Here is a 26393-nt window from a genome sequence, read left to right on the forward strand (position 1 = left end):
AAATGTTTGAAATGTAGAGGGAGGCTCTTTTGCTAACACAAATGCTTGTTTAATCTGAATACTAGAGAGTATGCATTATATTTAGATCAACATGCAGTTGCTACAAGAACCACCTGCTAGTCAAATTCATCACGCTGAATTCTCCTGACCCCAAAAATCAACCCCAAGATTTGTTTTCTCTGCAGGTCCTCAAGTGTGTTCCATGTAATGAAGCACAGTCACTACACATCCCGATTCGGCAGCAAACCTGGGTTGGAGTGCATCGGCATGTATGAGAAAGGCATCATATTTAATAATGATCCAGCCCTCTGGAAAGCCGTTAGAACTTACTTTATGAAAGGTATTCAAGTGTCTGGACACATTCTGCTTTTTACATTTCGATGTAATTTTAAAAAAATGATTTTTAGTTCCTGCTGCTTCTCAGTTTTGAAATAGTAAGTTTCCGCTAATAGTAAATGGCAGCACAGGAGACAATCCCAGACCCTACATACTTAACTACCTCAAAGTATTTTCTTCCTCTTGGTATACAAACAATTTAGTGAATGGAAAGAAGATACAGGCACTCTATACATTTAAGGTCACTTCAGTTAAGAATTTAGTGTATCAGCCATACAGTTGATTTAACATAGCAAACATGTTTGTTGAATCATGGGCTGACATCCCAGATGTTGTAACAGAAAGCAATTTGCAAATATATTAGAGAATTTTAGTACTAAGAAAGGCTATATCTTGTCCAGCCTCTGAGTTTTATACTTATGGAAATTCATTTCTAGGGAGCTTGTGATTTTCCCCCCAGGCAACACAGTGAAGAATGGATGAGCAGGGACAAAATCCTAAGCCTCTTTATCTAGTGATTTCCCTCTTTACTATGTGCTGCTAGAACTGAAACCTTTGGGGAATAAATGTGACCAATCTTTGACATGACCATCAAAGAAGATGGTCATGGCCTGAAAATCTTGTCAGTGATGGAATCTGCTGCTAGATGGGTTGCAGGTCTGCCCACACTCCATGCATAGTCTTTCCTCCAGCCAGCCTCTGTACGGAACCTAGATGCTGCTGCGTGGCTGATGAGAAGGGAACACCTATGCCTGTCCCAGCCAAGTGGTGAGGCCCCTCCACAGAGCTGCCCATCACCAGGACTCAGCACAACTCTATCACAGCCTCCTCTGTCCTAGTTTCCTACTGCTGTCTCACAAACTGACACAGACTTAGGGACTTCAAACCACACATTGAGGATCTTATACGCTTGTGGGTCAAAAGTCTGACATGCGTCTCAAGGGGCCAAAATCAAGGCACTGGCAATGCTGTGTTCCTTTCTGGAGGCTCTAGGGAAGAAGGTGTTTCCTTGCTTTTTCCAGCGTCTAGAGGCCACCCACACCTTGGCCTGTGGTCCTTTCAATGATACTGCATTCTGCACATATGTTTAAGATGTGGCTTCAATGGGAGTTCCCATCGTGGCGCAGTGGTTAACGAATCCGACTAGGAACCATGAGGTTGCGGGTTCGGTCCCTGCCCTTGCTCAGTGGGTTAAGGATCCGGCGTTGCCGTGAGCTGTGGTGTAGGTTGCAGACACGGCTCAGACTCGTGTTGCTGTGGCTCTGGCATAGGCCGGTGGCTACAGCTCCAATTCGACCCCTAGCCTGGGAACCTCCACATGCCGCAGGAGTGGCCCAAGAAATAGCAAAAAGACAAAAAAAAAAAAAAAAAAAAAAAAAAAAAAAGATGTGGCTTCAAGCTCTTGGACATAGAGACAAATCATACATCAGCTAGTAAGCAAAGCCAACCCTTCCATGCAAAGGGCTGAGTCATCAGGAGACATCTGTCCCAGTTGTGGATGTAATAGTTACCCAGGAAACAGCATCCTGGCCTTTCCTATATGCCAAGCTCCTCCTAGAGTCTCAAAGTATGCTACCAACCCAACCTCTGTTTTACACATGTATGGAAATGGTTAGAGTCTAGGACCACTCACCACACCTCCTTTCTTATTGGCAAAGTCTTCTTTCAGGCCTGCCACAGTACAGCTGATCTGTGTTATTTAATGACTCTTGACTTTAGATAATTGAGTTAAAGAAGGGCTCTGACTTTAGCAGCAAGTCTGAATGAGAAAGACCTAAAAAAGAGATTACTCCTTTTAAAAGCTTGAAGAAACTTAGAACAAGGAAAGAAAGGACTTAAAGAGAGTTAAACTCTCATGTCAGACCACATACCAGAGGGACCCATTGCTGCTCAATGGTCAATATTCAAGCAAAAGGAGAGCTCAGAGCCAGTTCACTCTACCTAGTTTCAGTCATTATTCATCTATTCATTCACTCTTTCATTCGTTCCTCTATTTAACAAATATATATCAAAGACCACCATGTACTATGGATTTGAAACACAAAGCTAATAGGTTATCACAGCCCTAACGAGTTCACAGTTCTGTGAGAAAGACTGCTGAGCCAACAACAGCAAAAAAAAAAAAAAAAAAAAAAAAAAAAAAAAGGTATTACAGCACTGATTATGAACAATAAATCTGCAAATAGTTTGAAGATAAATGGAAATTAAGGGTACATTTTGTAATTTATAAGACTAGCATTTTACACATACAACCTCCAATTAAACCGGAAGCACTTTACATCAAAAAGCTAAGATCCAATTGAATAGTTCTATAGTAATATTCTGCCACTCAATGAAACATGAAATAAATATCTCCCTGGCCAAATCCAAACTTTATTTAGAGTGAAATGTATACAATAACATGGAAATCAATGTTTCGTGATTTATGGCCACAATTACTAAATGTCTTATTTGCACTTCCATAAGTGATTTATTAGCAAATGAAGAATTGTTTAATTTTGAATAGTTTTATTTTTTAAATCCATTCTTTTTTTTTTTTTTTTTTTTGGTCTTTTTGCCATTTCTTGGGCTGTTCCCACGGCACATGGAGGTTCCCAGGGTAGGGGTCTAATTGGAGCTGTAGCCGCCGACCTACACCAGAGCCACAGCACCACGGGATCCAAGCCGTGTCTGCAACCTACACCACAGCTCACGGCAATGCCAGATCCTTAACCCATTGAGCAAGGCCAGGGATTGTACCCGCAACCTCATGGTTCTTAGTCGGATTCGTTAACCATTGTGCCAGGACAGGAACTCCCATTCATTTTTAATCATAAATAGGAGACATTCTAGTAGGAAATTAGAAGAGTGTAGAAAAGGTAGAAAGAAGAATATGAAACTTTCCACCCACTTATCGAACGAAAATGTGTGGCCAATTAAGCTCCAAACAGAAAGAGCCAAAGTCCTCTGATGGTGCTTGTGTGCCCTGGAGCTGGAGGAAGCTCACTCTCTGATTGATGTGCACCCTTCAGCTCTGTCCGGCCCTGGCCTGGTGCGCATGGTGACCGTCTGTGCCGATTCCATCACCAAGCACCTGGACAAGCTGGAGGAGGTCCGCAATGACTTGGGCTACGTGGACGTGTTGACCCTCATGCGGCGCATCATGCTGGACACCTCTAACAACCTCTTCCTGGGGATCCCGTTGGATGGTATGGAAACTTTCATCTCCTGACTTGACGTTCTGCCCTTCCTTGAGCAGGACACAAGAAGGGTAATGGACTCAAGTAAAGATAGGCTCTTTTGCACACTGCTCTTCTTTAAACATTTCTAAGGAGCCCTAAAATGTCTTCCTAAAATGTCTTCCAGGTAGGTCTGCCTTGTTCACGAACAGGATCTTGTATATCCATTGCAGGGGCCCTCTTCTATTTCTTGTGTTTCTCCTTATTGCTCTAGCAAATAGGATACTGTCCACAGTGGAAACCTAACAAATGTGATCATTGTATTTGTTCATAAATACATCCTACCACCAAACCTATATATTTAATCATTTCCAATCCTTATTTTAGGCATTATCTATGCCTATCTAAACATACACATACAATATATTATACATACAATAACACTCCTCTCTCTCAAACCCACATAAGTATGAAAACTTTGATTCTGTAATATCATTGGGAGCTGATGCTGCAGAAATGATGCTGATAACTACCACGGATTTAGTATCTATTCTGTGCCAAGCACTTTATTTATTTGTTTATTTATTTGCCTTTTTTTGCCTTTTCTAGGGTCACTACCCACAGCATATGGAGGTTCCCAGGCTAGGGGTCCAATCGGAGCTGTAGCCACCGGCCTACGCCAGAGCCGCAGCAACGCGGGATCCGAGCCACGTCTGCAACCTACACCATAGCTCATGACAACGCCGGATCCTTAACCCACTGAGCATGGCCAGGGATCAAACTCGCAACCTCATGGTTCCTAGTTGGATTCGTTAACTACTGCGCCATCACAGGAACTCCTGTGCCAAGCACTTTAAAAAGTTGTTTCCTACAGTTTGTCACATAGCATTTATAACAACCCTGGCAAGACATCCCATTCAAAAAGCTGCTTTCCTCACTATTTTACAGCACTAAGTATTAAAACACATACATGCAACTCTACCATCTACAAAGAAGAAACATTAATCAGGGGAGTTCGTTCCATCTGGCTGTTATCAGCCTAATGTAATTTCTCCTCACTTGATTTCTAGCAGTGTCCATCCATTCATACATTCATTCAGCTGATATGTATCCATTGCCTACTATATGCCTATTTATGCCCATTTTGGGGGATGGAGCAGTGGACAAGACAAAGTCCTTGCCTTCAAAAAGTAGGGAGACAGACAGGAAACTAGTAATATATTAGGCAATAATAAGTGTCTGGGATAAAAAAAAACACACCACCACAGAGAAAAGAGCCAGAAAGTGAAGGGGGGGGTCAGTGGGAGGCCAAGGCTGTTGTGGAGAGGGTGGTCAGGAAGGCCTCTGTGGAGAGGACATCTGAACATAGCCCCAAACGAACAAGCCACGAGCCAGATGCAGTCCTGCGGGAAGAACACCACAGGCATGAGAACAACGCATGGGTTTCACACTTGCCCAAACCACCTGAGCTAGCACGTCTGCTCCCTGTTTGACCCCATTTGGTCAAGCAGACAAGCGGGAAGCCCTCCTTCCTCTTCTCCACTCTCCCTGCCTCATCCCCCTGCTCCTTCGTGATTCCTTACAAGAGTCATAGCACCCGCATCTGATTGACATTAGGAGGGGAGCCCCATTCACTCTGAGCACTTCAGTCACTGCCTCTTGCCTGATCCCCTTCGGACAGGCACTCCCAAAGTCCTGACTGCCTGCTCGACACACATCGCTCCTGAGGTTTACAGGCTTATAAGCCCCTGCTCCTTGGTTCCCCGCTAGCCTTGACTCCTAGGAGAGATCCAGGGACTTCGACAGCTCTTAACTCACAGATGCAGCCTGTGGTGCTAAGGACCTGCACGACCCACATGCAGTTATGTGTATTCTCCTTCTGCTCACCAGGCACTTGTTGAACTCTCAGTTTGCCTCAGGGACCCAGGGCAACTACGATGAAAGGACTGGACTCTGAGGTCAGAAAGAACTGGGCCAGCCTAGGGCCTGCTTGGCACCCTGGCTGGTTGGGGTTGGGTGAGCTTCTTCATCTCTATCAAGTTCAGGTTCTGCATCTGCGCAATGGTGACACTCACTCCCCCAGAAAGACTGTAAACATTAAATGAATCTCTTGTGACAAGCACCTTGCCCTGTGCCTGGTATTTAGCACTTGAAAATAAATGTCTATTCCATTCCTTTGTACATAATTTGAGAAAAGTAGGGTTTTCTTTTCTCTAGTATTCAATTTAATTCATGAACATCCATTAAAAGCTGATTGCCCCAAGACTTAGACAAGGGAGAAGAGTCCAAGATGAATTCCACACTCTGGACCTAAATACAAACAGGAAAGTGATGAGGCTTTTACCTTCCCATGTGCTAGAACTGAGACCATAACAGCCATAGTTACTAGTGCCTTCTTCTGTCCTACAGTTAGGAAAACAGGAGGGATTTGGAAGCTCAGCCAAAAGGGAGCATGTGAGATGCTAGGCTGTGTCTCTAACATAAACTTGAAAAATGGCAAATTTAGATCCAAGAAGAATAAATTAGTGTTGGTTTGTTTAGTGGCATCATGTGGCTGAAACACCTACTGAAGGTGGAAACTTGCCCTGCTTAGAGTCCCAAATGGCAGGAGAATCTACAGGGGATCTTCTCTGATCAGTGTATCTTTCTTGGGCTCCCATGTTTTGCTCAACTGGTCTGCTCTGTTTCTTTTTTTTTTTTTTTCCAGAAAAGGCCATTGTGTGTAAAATCCAGGGTTATTTTGATGCATGGCAAGCTCTCCTTCTCAAACCAGAATTCTTTTTTAAGTTTTCATGGCTGTACAAAAAGCATAAAGAGTCTGTGTAAGTAACACATTTTAAAAAATATATCAGTCAAACTGGATTTATTTGTATTGTCTTAGATATTGTTGGCCTCTTCAACAAAGTTTCTCCTCTTTAGAGCTACAAGAGAGCCGTTGATTAAGTTGGTGATGAAATACTTCTTATAGCAATTTGGGTGCATGTGTCCAGACCATAGAGGCTGAGTGTTCCATCTCTGGAATTAGGATAACTAGGCAGTGTAATTTTAATTGAAGAGAAGGGTTGGCTGAACCTATCCACACTTGTCAAAATTCTCTTTGCATGTCTGAAAAAATGGAAACAACATGTCATGTTATTTTGTTGCTTGTAAACAAAATTAACTAAATTCAACTTTCAGGAAGTGGCAGTAGTTGAAAAATAATTTATTCATGATGAACTTCGACAAAATGTGGGGCTTTTTAAGTTATGTATTTTGTATCTTAAGGGTCCTAAAGTTGTCGTTAAATGGGTTTGCTTTGGTCTCAGACTATTCTAGCAAAAGAATGGATAGATATCCAATGGCCTATAGTGTACATAGCCAACCACTAAGCATGCCACCTCTAACCACCAGTAAAAAGCCCAGGGAATCTAGAGGTAGACAGACCTAGTTTCAAAACAGACAGCACTAATGGCCTGAACCTAGCCAGAACCTAGACTTGGATGTGAACCTGCATGCCAGGACTCAAACCCAGCCTAAACCCAGACTGGGACGTGAATCCATGTCCCAGGGCTCAAACCCAGCCTAAACCCAGACTGGGACTTAAAACCACAATTCTAAACTAGAATCACCTACCCTGTGTCTGGACTTACTGAAGTTCAGGTTCTTTATGCCTCCACACAGAAGGAATTCAGTGAAATACGGAGTGATAGGCAAAAATACAGATTTATTAAGATAGGATGCTTGTGAGAGACACAAGCAGACAGGCAAGGAGACTCTGCCCTCAGGATCCAGTGGGCTACAGTTTTATCATCCAAGGGGAGTAGGGGTCAGAAAAGATCACCTATTCTTCTTTCTAGTAGCTCCTCCTTAGTATCTGGTAAGGTGTATATTCAAATCAGCAGAAGGGTGGTCCTCAAACTCCCGCCCATGGTCTGAATCTGAATGCAGGCCTCACCCCATTCCCCACCCATATCTTGCACCTCCACTAGTCAAGCAAGCCTGCCTCATTCTGATGGTCCTCTTGACCAGTTATTAACTTACAGTGATTTCTCAAAGTCCCCTAGATTTCACTATCTATGGTCCCTTACTGGGACTTCTCCAAGCACCTGTGCCTACTCCATCCCTATCAGTTTGGGTTTTTTTTGTTTGTTTTTTGCTTTTTTGCTTTTTAGGGCTGTACTCATGGTATATGGAAGTTCCCAGGATAGGGGTCAAATCGGAGCCACAACTGCCAGCCTACACCACAGCCACAGCAATGCCAGATCTGAGCTGGGTCTGCAACCTACACCACAGTTCCTAGCGACACCAGATCCTTAACCCACTGAGTGAGGTCAGGGATCGAACCCACAAGCTCATGGTTCCTAATCGGATTTATTTCCATTGTACCACATCAGATACTCCATCCCTATTAGTTTGTATCCAGTTTCTACCACTTAGTAACCAACTGGCCTTGGAACATTATTTAAAGTAAAATACAACCTACCTTCCAGGGTGGAGATATGGGTTAATGAGATCCTATATGTGGGACAATTAGCACAGAGCATGACACGTATCAGGTACTAAATATGTTAGTTTTACCATCTCTCTGTTATTATCTTCCCAGATGTCATGACTATCTTAAATTCTCCTCTAAAATTTCCCAAACCTGGAATTCCCATCGTGGCGCAGTGGTTAACGAATCCGACTAGGAACCATGAGGTTGCAGGTTCGATCCCTGGCCTTGCTCAGTGGGGTAAAGGATCCGGCGTTGCCGTGAGATGTGGTGTAGGTTGCAGAAGCGGCTCGATCCCACGTTGCTGTGGCTATGGTGTAGGCCGGTGGCTACAGCTCCGATTAGACCCCTAGCTTGGGAACCTCCGTATGCCGCAGGAGCTGCCCTAGAAAAGGCAAAAAGACTATCAAAATAAAATAAGTAAAGTGAAATAATATAAAATAAAATTTCCCAAACCTGTTTGAAGTCCCAACTTTATCCTGTTTGTATATTTTGAAATTCACTAATACTAGTCTCCAGGAAGTAAGTTAACTTGATGATGCTTTATTTATTCTCAAGTAGTTGATGTATATTAGCTGGATGATTTGGACCCTTGGCCCTCCTTACATTTCATTTAATTTCCACCAGAATTTACTGTGATTTGAATCAGTAAGATAAAGGATTCATCCCTTCACTGCAGTGATTTGGGGCTAGTCTGAATAGTCTCATTGCAGTTGTTGGTCATTATTTTGACTCTGTTATGGTTAGCAGGCCCATAGAAACTTATCATGTGAAACTGTATGACAGTTTCTCTTTGACTTCTTTAAATTTAGCTGAGCAGCAATCCCTCTCGATGTAATATTTACCAATGGTTAGTAAACCAGTTTATACCTTCTATGTCCTAGAGCTGTAAAGACCTAGAGAAATCTTTTCATTCTCCTCCCCCGTGTCCTTGCAATAATGCCAATAGTTTATTTTTTATTACTCAATGAATTTATAACATCTGTAGTTGTACAAAGATCATCACAATCCAATTTTACAGGATTTCCATTCCACAACCCAAGCACATCCCCCCAACCCCCAAACTGTCTCCTCCAGAGACCATACGTTTTTCAATGCCTGTGAGTCAGCATCTGTTCTGCAAAGTTCAGTCTGTCCTTTGTTCAGATTCCACATGTCAGTGAAAGCATTTGATGTTGGTGTCTCATAGTATGGCTGACTTCACTTAGCATGATAATTTCTACGTCCATCCATGTTGCTAAAAATGCTGGTATTTCACTCCTTTTAATGGCTGAGTAATATTCCATTGTGTATATGTACCACCTCTTCTTGATCCACTCCTCTCTCAGTGGACATTTAGGTTGTTTCCACGTCTTGGCTATTGAAAATAGTGCTGCAGTGAACATCAGAGCACATGTGTCTTCGCGAGTCATGGTTTCCTCTGGATAGATGCCCAGCACTGGGACTGCTGGGTCAAACGGGAGTTCTATTTTGAGTTTTCTGAGGAATCTCCATACTGTTCTCCACAGTGGTTGCACCAGTTTACAATCCCACCAACAGTGTACTAGGGTTCCCTTCTCTCCACAGCCTCTCCAGCACTTATTGTTTGTAGACTTTTGGATGACGGCCATTCTGGCTGGTGTACAGTGGTACCTCAATTGTAGTTTTGATTTGCATTTCTCTAATAACGAGTGATGTTGCACATCTTTTCATGTGTGTTTTGGCCATCTGTTTGTCTTCTTTGGAGAACTGTCTGTTTAGATCTTCTGCCCATTTTTTGATGGGGTTGTTTGTTTTTGTTTTTTTTTTTTTGATATGGAGCTGCAGAAGGTGTTTATTAATTTTGGAGATTAACCCCTTGTCTGTCGCTTCATTTGCAAAGATTTTCCCCCATTCTGTGGGTTGTCTTTTCGTTTTGTTTTGGGTTTCCTTTGCTGTGCAGAAACTTTGAAGTTTGATTAGGTCCCCTTTGTTTATGTTTTGTTTTCACTGTCATTAGTCTAAGAGGTGGATCTGAGAAGATGTTGTACTCGTTTATGTCGGAGAGTGTTTGGCCTATGTTTTCCTCTAAGAGTTTTACAGTGTCTGGCCTTGTATCTAGGTCTTTAATCCATTTTGAGTTTATTTTTGTGTATTGTGTTAGGAAGTATTCTAATTTCACTCCTTTCCATGTGACTGTCCTGTTCTCCCAGCACCACTTCTTGAAGGGACGGTCTTTTCTCCATTGTATATTCTTGCCTCCTTTGTCAAGAGATTAATTGACTGTAGGTGCGTGGGTTTAATTCTGGGCTTTCTATCCTGTTCCACTGATCTCTATGTCTGTCTTTGTGCCAGTACCGTATGCTTTTGATGATTGTTGCTTTGTGGTATAGTCGGAAGTCTGGGAGCCTGATTCCTCCAGCTCCATTTTTCTTTCTCAGGACGTCTTTGGCTATTCTGGGTCTTTCGTGCTTCCAAACAAACTTTAAAATATTTTGTTCAAGTTCTATGAAAAATGTCCTTCCTAATTTGATAGGGATTGCATGGAATCTGTAGATTGCCTTGGGTAGTATAGTCATTTTGAGAATATTGACTCTTCCAATCCAAGAGCATGGTATGTTTTTCCACCTATTTGTATTGTCTTTATTTCTTGCATCAGCATCTTACCATTTTCAGAGGACAGGTCTTTTCTCTCTTTAGGTAGGTTTCTTCCTAATTAATTAATTCTTTTTGATGCGATGGCAAATGGGATTGCTTCCCTAATTTCTCCTTCTGATCTTTCATTGTTAGTGACTAGAAATGTCGTCAATTTCTGTGTATTAATTTTGTATCCTGCGACTTCACTAACCTCATTGATGAGCTCTCACAGTTTTCTGGTAGAGTCTTTAGGAGTCTCTAGGTATAGTATCATGTCATCTGCAAATAGTGATAGTCTTACTTCTTCCTTTCCAATTTGGATGCCTTTTATCTCTTTTACTTCGCTGATTGCTGAGGCTAGGACTTCCAAAACCATATTGAAGAGTAGTTGCGAGAGCAGACATCCTTGTCTTCTTCCTGATCTCAGCGGGAATTCCTTCAGCTTCTCACCATTGAGAAGGATGTTAGCTGTGGGTTTGTTATATATGGCCACTATTATGTTGAGGTAGGCTCCCTCTATGCCCACTTTCTGAAGGATTTTTATCAGAAATGGGTGTTGGATTGTGTCACAGGCTTTTTCTGCATCTATTGAGAGGATCATATGCTTTTTATGCTTCAGTTGGTTGATGTGGTGTATCACACTGATTGATTTGTGGATACTGAAGAACCCTTGCTTCCCTGGGATAAATCCCACTTGATCATGATGTACAATCCTTTTCATGTATTGTTGGATGCGGTTTGCTAGTATTTTGTTGAGGATTTGTGCATTGATGTTCATCGGTGATATTGGCCTGTAGTTTTCTTTTTTTGTGGTATCTTTGTCTGGTTTTGGTATCAGGGTGATGGTGGCCTCATAAAATGAATTTGGGAGTATTCCTCTGCAATTTTTTGAAATAGTTTCAGAAGGAGAGGTGTTAGCTCTTTTCTAAATGTTTGAGAATTCACCTGTGAAACCATCTGGTCCTGGACTTTTGTTTGATTAAAAAACTTCCAACACAGTTTCCATTTCAGTTCTTGTGATGGGTCCATTCATCTTTTCTATTTCATCTTGGTTTAGTCTTGGAAGATTGTTCTTTTCTAGGACTTTGTCCATTTCTTCTAGGTTTTCCATTTTATGGGCATATAGTTGATCCTTTGTATTTCTGTGATGTCCGTTGTTACTTCTCCTTTTTCACTTCTAGTTTTATTCATTTGAGTCCTCTCTCTTTTTTGCTTGATAAGTCTGTCTAAGGGTTCATCAATTTTGTTGCTCTTTTCAAAGAACCAGCTTTTTGTTTCATTGATCTTTTCTAGGGTTTTCTTCATTTCTATTTCATTGATTTCTGCTCTCATCTTTATGATTTCTCTCCTTCTACTAACTCTAGGTCTTGTCTGTTCTTCCCTCTCGAGCTGCCTTAGATGTAAAGTGAGCTTGTTTATTTCAGCTTTCTCTTGTTTCCTGAGGTGGGCTTGTATTGCTATAAACTTTCCTCTTAGAACGGCTTTTGCTGCATCCCATAGGTTTTGGAGTGTTGTATCTTTGTTGTTGTTTGCTTCTAGGTAATTTTTAATTTCCTCTTTGATTTCTTCAGTGATCCACTGGTTGTTTAGTAGCATGTTGTTGAGTCTCCACGTGATTGTGGTTTTGGCAGTTTTTTCTTGTCGTTGATTTCCAGTCGTATAACATTGTGGTCGGAAAAGATGCTTGATATGAATTCAATTTTCTTAAAGTTACCAAGGTTGGATTTGTAGCCCAGGATGTGATCAATCTTAGAGAATGTTCCATGTGCACTTGAGAAGAATGTGGATTCTGTTGCTTTTGGATGGAATGTCCTACAAATACCTATTAAGTCCATCTGGTTTAATGCTTCATTCAGGGCCTGTGTTTCCTTATCGATTTTCTGTCTGGATGATCTGTCCATTGCTGTAAGTGGGGTGCTAACGTCCCCCACTATGATTGTGTTATTGTCGATTTGTCTTTTTAAGGTTGTTAGCAGTTGCCTTATGTATTGTGGTGAATCTATGTTGGGTGTGCACATATTTAAAATTGTTCAATCTTCTTCTTGGATTGATCCTTTGATCATTCTGTAGTGACCTTCCTTGTCCCTTAAAATGTTCTTCATTTTAAAGTCTACTTTGTCTGATAGGAGTATTGCTACTCCAGCTTTCTTTCGATCCCCGTTTGCATGAAATATATTCTTCCATCCTCTCACATTCAATTTGTATGTGTCCCTAGAAGTGAAGTGGGACTCTTGAAGACAGCATATATATGGATCTTGTTTTTGTATCCATTTAGCCAGTCTATGCCTTTTGGTTGGGGCGTTTCGTCCATTAGCATTTACGGTAATTATTGATATGTATGTTCTTATTGCCATTTTATTAATTGCTTTGGATTTGGTTTTGTTGCTCTTTTTTCTTCCCCTCTTCTCTTGTTCTCGCCTCTCCTGCTTTGATGACTCTCTTTAGTGTTGTATTTGAGTTGGTTTTTCTTATTTGTTTGTGTATCAATTGTAGGTTTTTGGCTTGCAGTTATTCGGAAGTTTAGATATGAGTCTATATGTATGTGAGATTAAGTTGTTGTTCTCTTAATTGCAAGTTCACCTCCAGTGTCCTGCATCTGTACCCACCTCTTCTCATGATTTCTGATTTTGGTGGCATAACCGTGCATGGATGATTTCGTATCTTTACTGTATATATACCTTTACTGGTGAGCCTTGTCATTTGTGGTATTTTTGTTTCCTGTTGCTGTCTTTTCTTTTCTGCCCAGAAAAGTTCCTTTAGTACTTGTTGTAAGGCTGGTTTAGTGTTGCTGAATTCTCTCAGCTTTTGCTTATCTGTGAAGCTTTTGATTTCTCCTTCCAATCTGAATGACAGCCTTGCTGGATAATGTAATCTTTGTTGGAGGTTTTTTCCTTTCATCTCGTTAAGTATATCATGCCACTCCCTTCTGGCCTGCAGAGTTTCTGCTGAAAAATCTTCCAATAACCTTATCGGGGTTCCCTTGTATGTTATTTGTTTCTTTTCCCTAGCTGCTTTCAAGATTTTCTCTTTGTCTTTCATTTGGGTCAGTTTGATTAGTATGTGTCTCAGTATATTCCTCCTTGGGTTTATTTTATATGGTACTCGTTGTGCTTCCTGGATTTGAGGAAGTGGTTCCTCTCCCAGGTTAGGGAAGTTTTTGGCTGTTATCTCTTGGAATATTTTTTTCTGTCCCCTTCTCTTTCTGTTCTCCTTCTGGCACCCCTATGATACGGATGTTGGTGTGTTTAACATTGTCCCAGAGTTCTCTGAGACTCTCTTCATTTGTTTTCAATCTTTTTTTTCTTTTCTGTTCTGCATCCTTAATTTCTACTAATCTGTCCTCCACCTCACTAATTCATTCTTCTGCCTCCTCTATCCTGCTGTTAGCTGCTTCTAGTGAGTATTTTTCTTTCAGTTATTGTATGTTGCATCTCTTCTTGTTTAAGTTTTATATCTTGTGTCTCTTTGGTCAGGGTTTCCTGTAAGTTATCCATCTTTGCCTCCAGTTTATTTCCAATGTCTTGCATCATCTTCAGCATCAACAATCTAAAGTCTTTTTCCTGGAGGCTGAGAATCTCCTTATCACTTAACTGATTTTCTGAGGTTTTTCCTTTCTCCCTCATCTGAGTTACAGTTCTCTGTCTTTTCATTTTTATAGGTTTTTGGTGTGGTGACCTTTTTACAGGTAATAGAGTTGTAGCCTCTCTTACTTCTGATGTCTGCCCCCCTTGTGGCTGAAGTTGGTATGGGTGGCTTGCTGTAGGCTTCCTGATGGGAGGGACTGATGCCTGCCCACTGGTAGGTAGAGCTGATTCTTATCCCTCTGGGGGGTGGGGCTTAGTCTCTGGATGGGATTAGAGGTGGCTGTGTGCCTGAGGGGTCTTTAGGTAGCCTGTTTACTGAGGGGCAGAGCTGTGATCCACCTGGATTGTTGTTTGGCCTGGGGCTTCTCAGCACTCACTGATGCGTGGGGTCATATTTTCCCAAAATGGCCACCTCCAGAGAAAGGCACACTGCTGAATATTCCTGAGAGCTTTGCTTCCAATGTCCTTCCCTCACAACAAGACACATTCACCCCTGTTTTCCCAGGAGCTCCTCCAAGAACTGCAGTCAGGTTTGACCCAGAGTCCTTTGGAGACTCTGCTTTGCTCTGGAACCCAGTGCACATGAAAGTCTGTGTGCGCCTTTTAAGAATGGGGTCTCCGTTTTCCCCAGTCTCATGTAGCTCCTGCGCACAAGCCCCACTGGCCTTCAATGCCAGATGCTCCAGGGGCTCTTTCTCCCAGTGCCAGATCCCCACATGTGGGAGTTTGACCTTGGGCTCAGAACTCTCACTCCTGTAGGTGAATCTCTGTGAACCAGTTACTTTCCAGTCTGTGGGGCTTCCCACCTGAGAGGTGTAGGGTTGCTTATATCGCATGATCGCCCCTCCTACCTCTTGATGTGGCCTCCTCTTTGTCTTCTGGAGTAGGATATCTTTTTGAAGGTTTCCAAGTCCATTTGGTTGAAGATTGCTCAGGCTTTAGTTGTGAATTTTGTTGATTTTAGGAGAGAAGTTGAGCTCCAGTGCTTCTCCTCTGCTGTCTTAATCCCATCTCCTGCCAATACTTTTTTAATTAATACGTATTTGACATATAACACTATAATAATTCAACAGTAAAAGTCTGAGAAATGATTATTACAATAAATTTACATAATTATAAACTTTTCCATTTGATGAGAACTTTTAAGAGCTACTCCCTTAGCAACTTTAAATATGCAATACAGTATTATCAACTGTATTCACCACCATGCCATACATTACATACCTATGATTTACTGGTCATATAACTGAAAGGAAGTTTGCACCTTTTGATCCCCTTCACTCTTTCCACATGTACTCACTTCCACTTCACTCTTTCCCCATCCCCTTGGCAAACATCAATTTGCTCCCTGTAACAGTGTGGGATTTTTACATTTGTTTCTGCTATTGCGTTTTTTTTTTTTAAGATTCCACATATAAGTGAGTTCATACAGTATTTGTCTTTATTATACCAACTCTTTTTAAAATGTATTTATGGAAAAGATTCTGTGACATCAACTTCCATCTCCAATTCAATTGTATATTTTTGCCTCTTAGAATTCCCAATATTATAGCAGCACTATTTTTATATTTATTTTAAATATACTTTATATTTTGTCAAGTGTAAGTATTTTCAGCCTCAAAATACATTACATAGGAGCTTGTGGCCTGGATTACTAATCTAGTCACCAGTGTTTTCACACAAAATACATTCAGAATCCAATCAACAGGCTCACAGATGCATTCTTATAATACATGTTTGTAAGTCAGAGACTTCCTATTTCCTGGAAACAATCATTGATCTCTATTCTCCTAGCTTTTAATGGCATACAAATTGAAATACATATATTTAAGTAGGAGCAACTTTTAACCTCAGTAAGAAGAATCCCAATGGGTATTCACAGGCCCCTGATTCTGGCCCAGGGAGGAAGTAAATACTCAAAATTAGCTGCAGCTACATCAAGAAATTCTCTATGAATTCAAAGCCCAAGGGCATCTCAGTACATCCAAGACAATTTGGGGGCCAGTTCTCAGGTAGGAATGCTATGAGCACTGTAGCCCACCACTGAGTGAGTATCTGTTCCTTGTATGTAGGTGATGCTCAACAAATATTTGCTGACCAAATGGATGAGCAAAAGAATAAATCAATGTGAATATATTCCTGCTGTATATCTGGAGTGAGTGTGTGTGTGTGTGTGTGTGTGTGTGTGTGTGTGTGACAAATTCACAGAGATACATGATAGTTGGCATCCTAATTTTGAATGACATAATTAAAATACTACCCTGAAAAATATCTCTCAAAATGCTTAAACATCTTGTATGATAACCAAATCATTTTTTTAGAAATCTGAGTAATCTTAAAAAATTGAATCTCCCCTTACTTTTCCTGCTGAACTGGAATAAATATAAAAACTATTTAGGTGACCAGCAACAATAGAGTATTTACGTGCATAGGCAACCATGTTAACGAGAATTTGAAAGAAAGATTTATTGTACACTTAACATAATAAAGGATAGTGTTCCCCAAGATTGGGGAAAAATATACTTACTCGTGAACCCATAACCTTAAAAACAAGAATAACAGCATGTAGATCTCAAAGTAGCCTTACTGTTCATCTAGTCTGATCTCTTTAGGTTAAAATAAACTTAAGGCTCAGAAGCTTAAAGTAGTTATATGGAATGAGAACATCCTGGACCAAATCCTGGCCCTGTGTCCAAGGTGCTTTTCCTTATACTGCACTGTCAAAATGCACATGCATATTTATGTAGCCAGTCATTCCATCAACAAATATTTACTTATTGTTTACTATGAGGCAGAAACTTCAAAGCATGAGGTAACTATCAGGAAGAATATTTCCTGTGTAGAAGAGGAACCCAAAGTCAATAGTCTTCAGGGCAAGGTAGAAAGTGGGCAGAGTGGATATAAGACAAAGGCAAGAGCAGGGCTGATGGCACACTGAAGAGGGCATGCACCCACTAAAGGCATTCACTGGCTCTGGTTTTTGATGTTTAATTTAAACATCCTGCTGGCCCAGTCAAATTTCAGAAAACCTGATCAGATTTAGCCTTTTGGTACCAGTTCTTTAACTAGAGGTTACAGCCTCGATTTTGCTATCAGTACCTAGATAACTTAGCTAACTGTTTCCTTAACTTATGATGTAATATATACATAATTTAAGAATGTTTGCAAAGAATTAAGTATAAATTTAGATATTCACGCACACTAGTGGCTTCAACTAAAGCAAGTCATTTTATGTCAACAAATGGCAAATGTAGTCATCTATCTAGATGTCGTATCTGTGTACAGATAGATTATATTATCACTGCCTTTTGCAGGAAGGATTTGAAAGAGAACATGGAAATTCTGATAGAGAAAAAAAGATGCAGCATTATCACAGCAGAGAAACTGGAAGACTGCATGGATTTCGCCACTGAGTTGATTTTGGCCGAGGTATCCATAATTCCAACACAACATAGTGTATGACTGTTTATAGGTGTCTAACAATTCCATTCTGTTAATGGCTGCATGTCTCTGCTTTTAAGTATCTGCTCTGTTATTTCTACAAGGTCCAATGAAACAGCCCACTATTAGACACCCTGGTAGGACTGACCTTTAACAATGAAATTTCTCTGGGTCTGCTCAGTACAAAATATGAAAACGTGGACTCCAAAGACACTAAACAAACAAATATTTGGTTAAATTGTTTAGCTTTGAGGTAAGGATTGTTAATGAATAAGTCCATCGTTAATCCCAGGGAAAAATAATTTCTATGATTTCATTTTGATGACCTTGTTGATCCTTGAGTGCCACATGATCTCTCATTCTGAAACTCTCATTCACTTTTCAAATATTTCTCCCCCCTTTCAATTGTTCAGAAACGTGGCGAATTAACAAAGGAGAATGTGAACCAGTGCATATTGGAAATGCTGATTGCAGCACCAGACACCCTGTCTGTCACTGTGTTTTTCATGCTGTTTCTCATTGCAAAGCACCCCCAGGTTGAAGAGGCAATAGTGAAGGAAATCCAGACTGTTATTGGTAAGAATTTATCAAACAAATAATAGAGCTTAGAAAACAATTTCTTCTAAATATCAACTTCTGTGTCCTAAGAATTTTATGTCAAAATCTTCATTATAATCTGCCCAGAGAACAATAAAACAAGTCACTGTGTCACACTTTCATTATGCCAGACAGGTTAAAAAGATAATTCTTTCTGGGATTTTTTTTTAAAACTTATTTATTTATGTCCTTTTTTGTCTTTTAGGTCCTCACCCGCGGCATATGGAGGTTCCCAGGCTAGGGGTTGAATTGGAGCTACAGCTGCCGGCCACAGCCACAGCCACAGCCAGGCAGGATCTGAGCCACGTCTGCAACCTACACCAGAGCTCACGCCAATGCCAGGAACTTAACCCACTGAGTGAGGTCAGGGATTGAAACCGCATCCTCATGGATGCTAGTTGAGTTCGTTAACCACTAAGCCAATGACAGGAACTCCATCTTTCTGGGTTTTCCTAATTGTACAATAATACATACTCAGTAAAAAAATCCAAACAACACAGAGATGTATAAAGCAGAAAATAGTATCACCTGATCCCTTTCACTCTCCTCCTGAGCCTCATCCCATTCCCCAGGGGGAATCACCATTAATACTCTGCCATGTATTTAAGACCTTTAACATGTATATATGGTTTTATTTGTGTGTGTTTTAAAAACATGGGATCTTTCACAAGACTTTGCTACTTGATCAGTGACAAAAGGTTTTTGAGGGTCCACCCAGGGGAATGTTTATCCTTTACTGCAGGGTTTCTGGGTTTCAAGCCGCCCGTTCTAAGTGAACTTCCAGCTGGCAGCAGAGGGAGGGGAAAAGGGAAAAGACAGCAGAACAGCGTCTCCCTCTCCCCCTGCCCAGTTCACGGGTGCTGGCCTCATGCTCCCCACTCCCCCTCCTTGGCAGGGGAGCCCCAAGGCCCTGCTCAGCTCTTCCCAGCTCCACCTCTTCCCTGCTCTGCCTCTGCTTCAGCATCATTCTGCCCTCTGCTTCTGAGATCTCCACCCTTCCAGGGACACACTGCCACATTCCAAAGTCAGAACTGCCTCCTGGGAGTAAACAGAATGCCTTATTTGCAATGTGCTTCACATAAGTCATCTTTTTAGGGTCACATTTCAGACACTTGTGAAGAGATATCAGTAACGATACAGACTTATTTCTTGACTATACAGAATCCCTGTGAAACAACCTATTTTGCTGTAGAAAGGCACCATCTTTTAGAAACCATTTGAGTGCTGCTTAAAATAGTTGACAATAAGGGGAAATTTCATTTAAGGGTTAAATATGTGAAGGAAGGGGTATGGAGACATAGCTACAGGTCCATCCAGGGAAATGACTATCATTTATGACGGTATGTCTGGGTTTCAAGCAGCGGCCAAGACTGCACAAGAAGGGTTCTGGGCCAGGAGAAGGACACCACAGCATACAAGCCAGTGTCAGCCCTGCACTGCCAGGGCTTTCAGTCTTGTGAGGAAAAGAGAACTCAACGTACAAGCTCACTGGACTGAGAAAGAGAGTTATAAGATGTTGCAGAACAGGCAACAAGGGGGAAATTGCTCGAGACCACAGCTTTTAATACATTTTCCTTGAGAAATCGAAAGTGCTTGTACCCATGATGTCCCCTTGACGCTTCAACAGACCACTCCAAAGATAAAACTGGTACATGTGTACCTGTTCCATCTAGATTCGCATGCCTGGTAAGTCCTTCCTAGGGAATGCCTTTGGTCAGGCCAAGCTGAGACAGTGGGAATGCCTGTCAATCCCCTGCTCACCCTGAGCTGATCAGAGGTGGCCCTTTTGCTGTGGTGGGAAGAAGGGTTCTTGCCATTCCACCATATCAGGCTGTTTTTGATGAGATGGGGAAGAGGGATCAACAGTGAAATTTTCTGACAGATGACTACACAGGCTACCAGAAGAGAAGGATTCTTTGAACTTGGTTAAACTCACCATCTCACCCTGACTAAAGAAGGAATGAATGTCTTCTAGAATGTAGAGCAGGGGACAAAACTCAAGCAGCACAGAGGCCAGGCAGATCAAAGTGTGAAGCAGACTGGGTAGGTCTACTTGCTGCTGCAGAGAAGATATCCCTCTAAAGGGCTCATCAGCCACTCAACTTCTGCCCACTGTTGCCACATGGGGGTGTGGGTCCAGTGTTACCTGGTTTCTTGGATTTTTCTAGAAATCCCAACATTTTTAGGATATCCCCCCAGATGTTAAGATAATTACCTTCAAATCTGAATATTTATAAGACACTCTGTGCACTGAACATAGCATATTTGGCCCAGGTACTGGTTTACATTAGAATTACAGAAATAAGTTTTTTCAAACCAAGACTGAACTAACCTTTACCTATACTGATCTGAAACTAGGACTTTTATGCCCATCACATATAGAAAATAACATGCCCCCCTTTTCATCTGCTCTGACAGGTGAAAGAGACATAAGGAATGATGACATGCAAAAACTCAAAGTGGTGGAAAACTTTATTTATGAGAGCATGAGGTACCAGCCTGTCGTGGACCTCGTCATGCGAAAAGCCTTAGAGGATGATGTCATCGATGGCTACCCGGTGAAAAAGGGAACCAACATTATCCTGAATATTGGAAGAATGCATAGACTCGAGTTTTTCCCCAAGCCCAATGAATTTACTCTTGAGAACTTTGCCAAGAATGTAAGAGCCCTTCCTTAAAACCATGTGCCACTCTTGAAAATGTCAACTGTTAGATCCTTTCTGTTTCTGTGTCTGCCCCATGCACATTTCATTCTGTTTACTCCTTCCCTTCCCACCTCACCAGGAGAACACAGGTCCCCTAGACTGGAACGTGGCCACCATGGCTGTCCTCAAGCCAAGGAGGCTGGATCCCCAGCTCTGGGAAATGTCCTCATGGAGACCACACAATAGGTCAAAATGTGAAAAATCCAGGCCCTTAATTTGTCTAAAATGAGGCAAATTTTGTTTAACCAACCAACCAACCAACCCCCTTTTTCCATTTCAACTTAGGAGTCTGTCACATGCAGATTCACTTGCAGCATCATCTAGGCCAAGGAAATCCACTTCTGCTTCAGACAGAAATCAAATGAGGCAAAAAGCTTTGGTTGTTGACGTCTGCCTTTGGTTCCCCAAGTGGCCCCACAAGCACTGAGCCTCAGTCTAACAGGACTCGGTTACTGGAAGAGGCTCAGCTTATTCTTTTTCTTAACTGAACTGTACTGGAGATTGTCTCCATTATGTCAAATTTTAAGCAATGATCTTTTTCACCTGAGTATCTAGATAGTCCCTTCTGCGCCCATTTTTTGAGTTGCATATGGGGAAGAGACGTGATCTTAATTAAATCAGTTCTCTCATTCTGTTTCTATATAAGCAACCCATGCCATGAGGGCAATTAGCCGAAAAATAAAAAAAAAAAAAAGAAGAAGAAGAAGAAGAAGAAAAAGCCATGGCCATCCCACACAGAGCCAGCTGAGTATTTTACATGAAAAACAAAACTGGGGACTTTTTGAGGTTCTGTCTATATCACAAAGGGTGAATCACACTGGATGGAGAAAGAGACTTACCTGAGTTAACAGCCATGCTTCTTCATGAAGGAGCAATATGGCCAAGTTGTTGAAACCAACCATTCCATCTGACACTGTTTTCAGGGTGAATCAAACAGCCTTTACTACTATGGCTAATTGTCTGACTATTTTCCTAGGTTCCTTACAGGTACTTCCAGCCATTTGGCTTTGGGCCCCGGGCCTGTGCGGGAAAGTATATCGCCATGGTCATGATGAAGGTCACTCTGGTCATACTTCTGAGACGCTTCCAAGTGCAGACACCGCAAGACCGGTGTGTTGAAAAGATGCAGAAGAAAAATGATTTATCCTTGCACCCGGATGAGACCAGCGGCCTGCTGGAAATGATTTTCATCCCAAGAAATTCAGACAAGAGCCTCGAGCACTAAAGAGGTTTGGTCAGTCCCTGCCCTGGACCAGTTCTCAACAATATTTCACATGGAAACCACCCATCTTTGCTAGCTAGTCCTCCTCACATGAACATTCTGTGGCCTGTGGTGTTTTATCAGCTTACCTCCCAAGGGTTGTCAGCAAGGTGGGAGACACTGGTCATCTGAGCTTATCCAAACCAGAAACCAAACTTCAAGACAAAATACAGAGGCCAAAAGTTTGTGCAGGAAACTGAAGCCCTAAAGTTCCAATTACATAAAACATGTTTTGGAAAAGACAAGCCACCAGCAAATCTCATGCCCAACTCCATACTGTCCTTCCCTAAGTGTTTTTTTTTGTTGTTGTTGTTGTTTTTTTGTTGTTTTTTGCCATGTCATGAAAATTCCCAGGCCGAGAATCAAACCCACACCACAGCAGTGACAATACTGGATCCTTAACCAATAGGCCACTCTAATGGGAGTTTTTTAATGTCTGGGGCAGAAGCACTCAAGTCAGTTACAAAGGTCATAGCAACATCTGAGTACCTAAGCTAAACAAACCCACTCGTGTGAATAAAAGAGTTTTGATTTGGTGTTTAGTGGGCTTAGGGATGCAGCACTCATACCCTTGAAGAATTGCTTACAAATTCAGCATCTGATTTTCCCTTTGAATTATATTAAATTAATTCTTCTTTATTCACATGTGATTTCTCTGCAGCAGAAGTTAAATGAAAGACTATCCTTTCCCAGTCTCTCAATTTATGCCTCAGCCAGACCATGTATTTGCTGTAGGAAAAAAAATTCACACAATGTGTTTCAAATTTAAATAAAATTCTTTCTTATGTCTGCAATTGTTGCTTTGCTCCAGGAATGCACTAGCCAAGAGAATACTTTAGGTAAAAGCATCTGTGAACTCTTACCACAGCTCCAATGATTTGGAGGAGGGAAATCTCAGAATCTTTATCTAATTCTACAACCCAGTGAGCTCAAAATTCTAAGGAGTGCTCCTCATATGCCATTATCCTTCTCCATCAACACTCCCCCTTCACTTTCCATGACCTCAAGAACAACAGATCAGTAGGGAACATGGCCAGGGTGGACCCCTGCAATCACTTTTTTATTCTATTGCAGATTTAACACTTACCTGAGAGATTTGATAGTTTTCTAGTTTATCTGATCACTACATGTAGCCATGGATAAAATTTATACCTTGGAATTAGATCTAGAGAGGGAATCAAATAGACAACTGAACATTCCAAAATCTACTTTCCTTGGGAATGTGTCTACTAAAAGCCACTTAAAAACTGAAGAATTAAACTCTATTAAAAACATGTACAAGTTCCTCTTGTGGCTCAGTGGTTAATGAATCTGACTAGGAACCATGAGGTTTCGGGTTCGATCCCTGGCTTCGCTCAGTGGGTTAAGGATCCGGCATTACTGTGAGCTGTGGCAGAGGTCACAGATGCGGCTTGGACCCTGCATTGCTGTGGCTGTGGTGTAGGCCACCAGCTACAGCTCCAATTAGACCTCTAGCCTCGGAACCTCCATATGCCACAGATGCAGCCTAGAAAAGACAAAAACAAAAACAAACAAACAAACAAAAAAACCATAATGTTTGCCATTATGTCAACTTGAATATTCTTCTCATCCTACTATTTGACAATAGGACAACAGCTGAGTGCAAAATGAGTGTAAACCCACACACCTATAGTCAATAAATCTTCAACAAAAGAGGCAAGAATATAAAATAGGAAAAAGACAGTCTCCTCAGCAAGTGGTTGGGAACATTGGACAGCCACATGTAAATCAATAAATTTAGAACACACTCTCACATCATACACAGAAATACACTCAAAGTGGCTTAAAGAGTTAATACATCATGACACTATAAATCTCCTAGACGAGAACATAGGCAAAATATTCTCTGACATAAATTGTACAAATGTTTTCTTTTTTCTTTTCTTTTTTTTTTTCTTTTGCTTTTTAGGGCTGCACCTGTGACATCAGGAGGTTCCCAGGCTAGGGGCTGAATTGGTTGCACAGCCAGAGCAACAAAGGATCTGAGCCACATCTGCAACCTATGCCTACACCACAGCTCACAGCAACACCAGATCCTTAACCCATGGAGCAAGGCCAGGGATTGAACCTGTAACCTCATGGTTACTAGTCAGATTTGTTTCTGCTGCACCACAACGGGAACTCCCAAATGTTTTCCAGGTCAGTCTCCCCAAGGCAAGAGAAATAAAAACAAAAATAAATAACTGGGACCTAATCAAATTTACAACTTTTTCCACAGCAAAGGGAACCATAAACAAAACAAAAGACCACCTATACAGAGCAAATATTTGCAAATGATGCAACCAAAAAGGTTTAATTGCCAAAATACCTCATACAACTCAACAACACAAAAAACAAACAACCCAATCAAAAAATGGGCAGAAGACCTAAGTAGACATTTCTCTAAAGACATACAGATGGCCAATAGGCACATGAAAAGACATTCAATACCACAAAGTATTAGAGAAATGCAAATCAAAACTACAATGAAGTACTACTACCTCACACAGATTGGAATGGCCTACTCTGCTGCTGGGAACATAAACTGGTACAACCAATATGGAAAACAGTATGGAGGTTCCCCAGAAAATTCAATATAGAACTACTATATAATCTAGATATACCACTTCTGGGCATATGTCCAGACAAAACTATAATTCAAAAAGATACACGCACCCCTATGTTCACAGCAGCACAATTCACAATAGCCACAACTTGGAAAGAACCTAAATGTCCATTGACAGATGAACCAACTAAGAAGATGTGGTACACATATACAATGGAAAACTCAGCCATTTTAAAAAGAATGAAACAATGCTACTCATAGCAACATGGTTGCAACTAGAGATTATCATACTAAGTAAGCCAAAGAGAGAAAAACAAATTCCATATGATACCGCTTACAAATGGAATCTAAAACACAACACAAATGAACCTATCTACAAGACAAAAACAGACTCACAGATATAGAGAACACACTTGTGGTTGCCAAGGGGGAAAAGGGTAAGGGAGGAAGGATTGGGAGTTTGGGATTAGCAGAGGCAAATTATTTTTTATAAGACTTTTATTTTTTCCATTATAGTTGATTTATGGTGTTCTGTCAATTTCTACTGTTCAGCAAAATGACCCAGTCATACACTTATATATTCTTTTTCTCATATTATTCTCCATCATGTTTCACCACAAGTGACTATGTATAGTTCCCTGGGCTATACAGCAAGATCTCATTGCTTCACCACAGGAAGCAAATTATATATAGATAAACAACAAAGTCCTACTATATAACTCAAGTAACTACATTCAATATCCTATGGCGAACCATAATGGAAAAGAATATATATAACTAAGTTAATTTACTATACAGCAGAAATTAACACATTATAAATCAACTATACCTCAACTTTAAAGAAAATTTTAACTAAAAAAATGAGCCAATGTTAACCATTTGTCATGCACTGGAAATGAAATACCATGTTTTTATACCACTAGTTTTATATTTTATATTTTGGTTGTGTATTCCCAAAGCAATCTACAGATTCAATGTAATCCCTATCAAATTACCCATGGCATTTTTCACAGAAGTAGAACAAACAAGCCAAAAAATTTTTTTGTCTTTTTAGGGCCACACTCACAGCATATGGAGGTTCCCAGGCTAGGGGTCGAATAGAAGCTGTTGCTGCCAGCCTATGCCAGAGCCACAGCAGCACCAGATCCAAGCCATGTCTACAACTTACACCACAGCTCACAGCAATGCCAGATCCTTAACCCACTGAGTGAGGCCAGGGATTGAACCCGCAACCTCATGGTTCCTTGTCGGATTAGTTTCCACTGCACCAAGACGGGAACTCCGCAATCCAAAAATTTATATGGAACCACAAAAGACCCAAAATTGCCAAAGCAATCCTGAGAAACAAAAACCAAGCAGGAAGCATAAATCTCCCAGACTTCAGGCAATAATACAAAGCCACAGTAATCAAGACAGTGTGGTACTGGTACAAAAATAGACATACCAATCAATGGAACAGAACAGAGAACCCAGAAATAAACCCACACAACTACAGTAATTAGTCTTAGACAAAGGGGGAAAGAATATAAAATGAGAAGAAGACAGTCTTTTCAGAAAGTGGTGCTGGGAAAACTGGACAGCCACATGCAAATCAATGAAACTGGAACACACCCTCACACCATACACAAAAATAAACCCAAAATGGCTTAAAGACTTAAATGTAAGACGAGATACCATCA

General features: G+C 41.1%; 1 protein-coding gene across 2 annotated transcripts in view; it reads left to right on the top strand.

The window, feature by feature from the left end:
- CYP19A2 (cytochrome P450 19A2) overlaps window positions 1-22942 on the top strand; it is a 45360-nt gene extending 22418 nt beyond the window's left edge. The window contains exons 5-11 of one of the 2 annotated variants that reach the window (XM_021083457.2): window positions 186-340; window positions 3348-3524; window positions 6202-6316; window positions 17459-17573; window positions 17999-18161; window positions 20601-20842; window positions 21864-22942. In XM_021083457.2, the coding sequence (XP_020939116.1) occupies window positions 186-340; window positions 3348-3524; window positions 6202-6316; window positions 17459-17573; window positions 17999-18161; window positions 20601-20842; window positions 21864-22112 (1216 nt within the window). In that variant the 3' untranslated portion in view covers window positions 22113-22942. 2 annotated transcript variants of the gene reach the window in all.
- The last annotated feature ends 3451 nt before the right edge of the window (window positions 22943-26393 follow it).

Source organism: Sus scrofa, chromosome 1, assembly GCF_054392235.1.
Source record: "Sus scrofa isolate SSC_HxYL_T2T_F1_AM1 chromosome 1, Sscrofa_HxYL_maternal_Yorkshire_Landrace_v2.0, whole genome shotgun sequence".
Lineage (NCBI taxonomy): Eukaryota > Metazoa > Chordata > Mammalia > Artiodactyla > Suidae > Sus > Sus scrofa.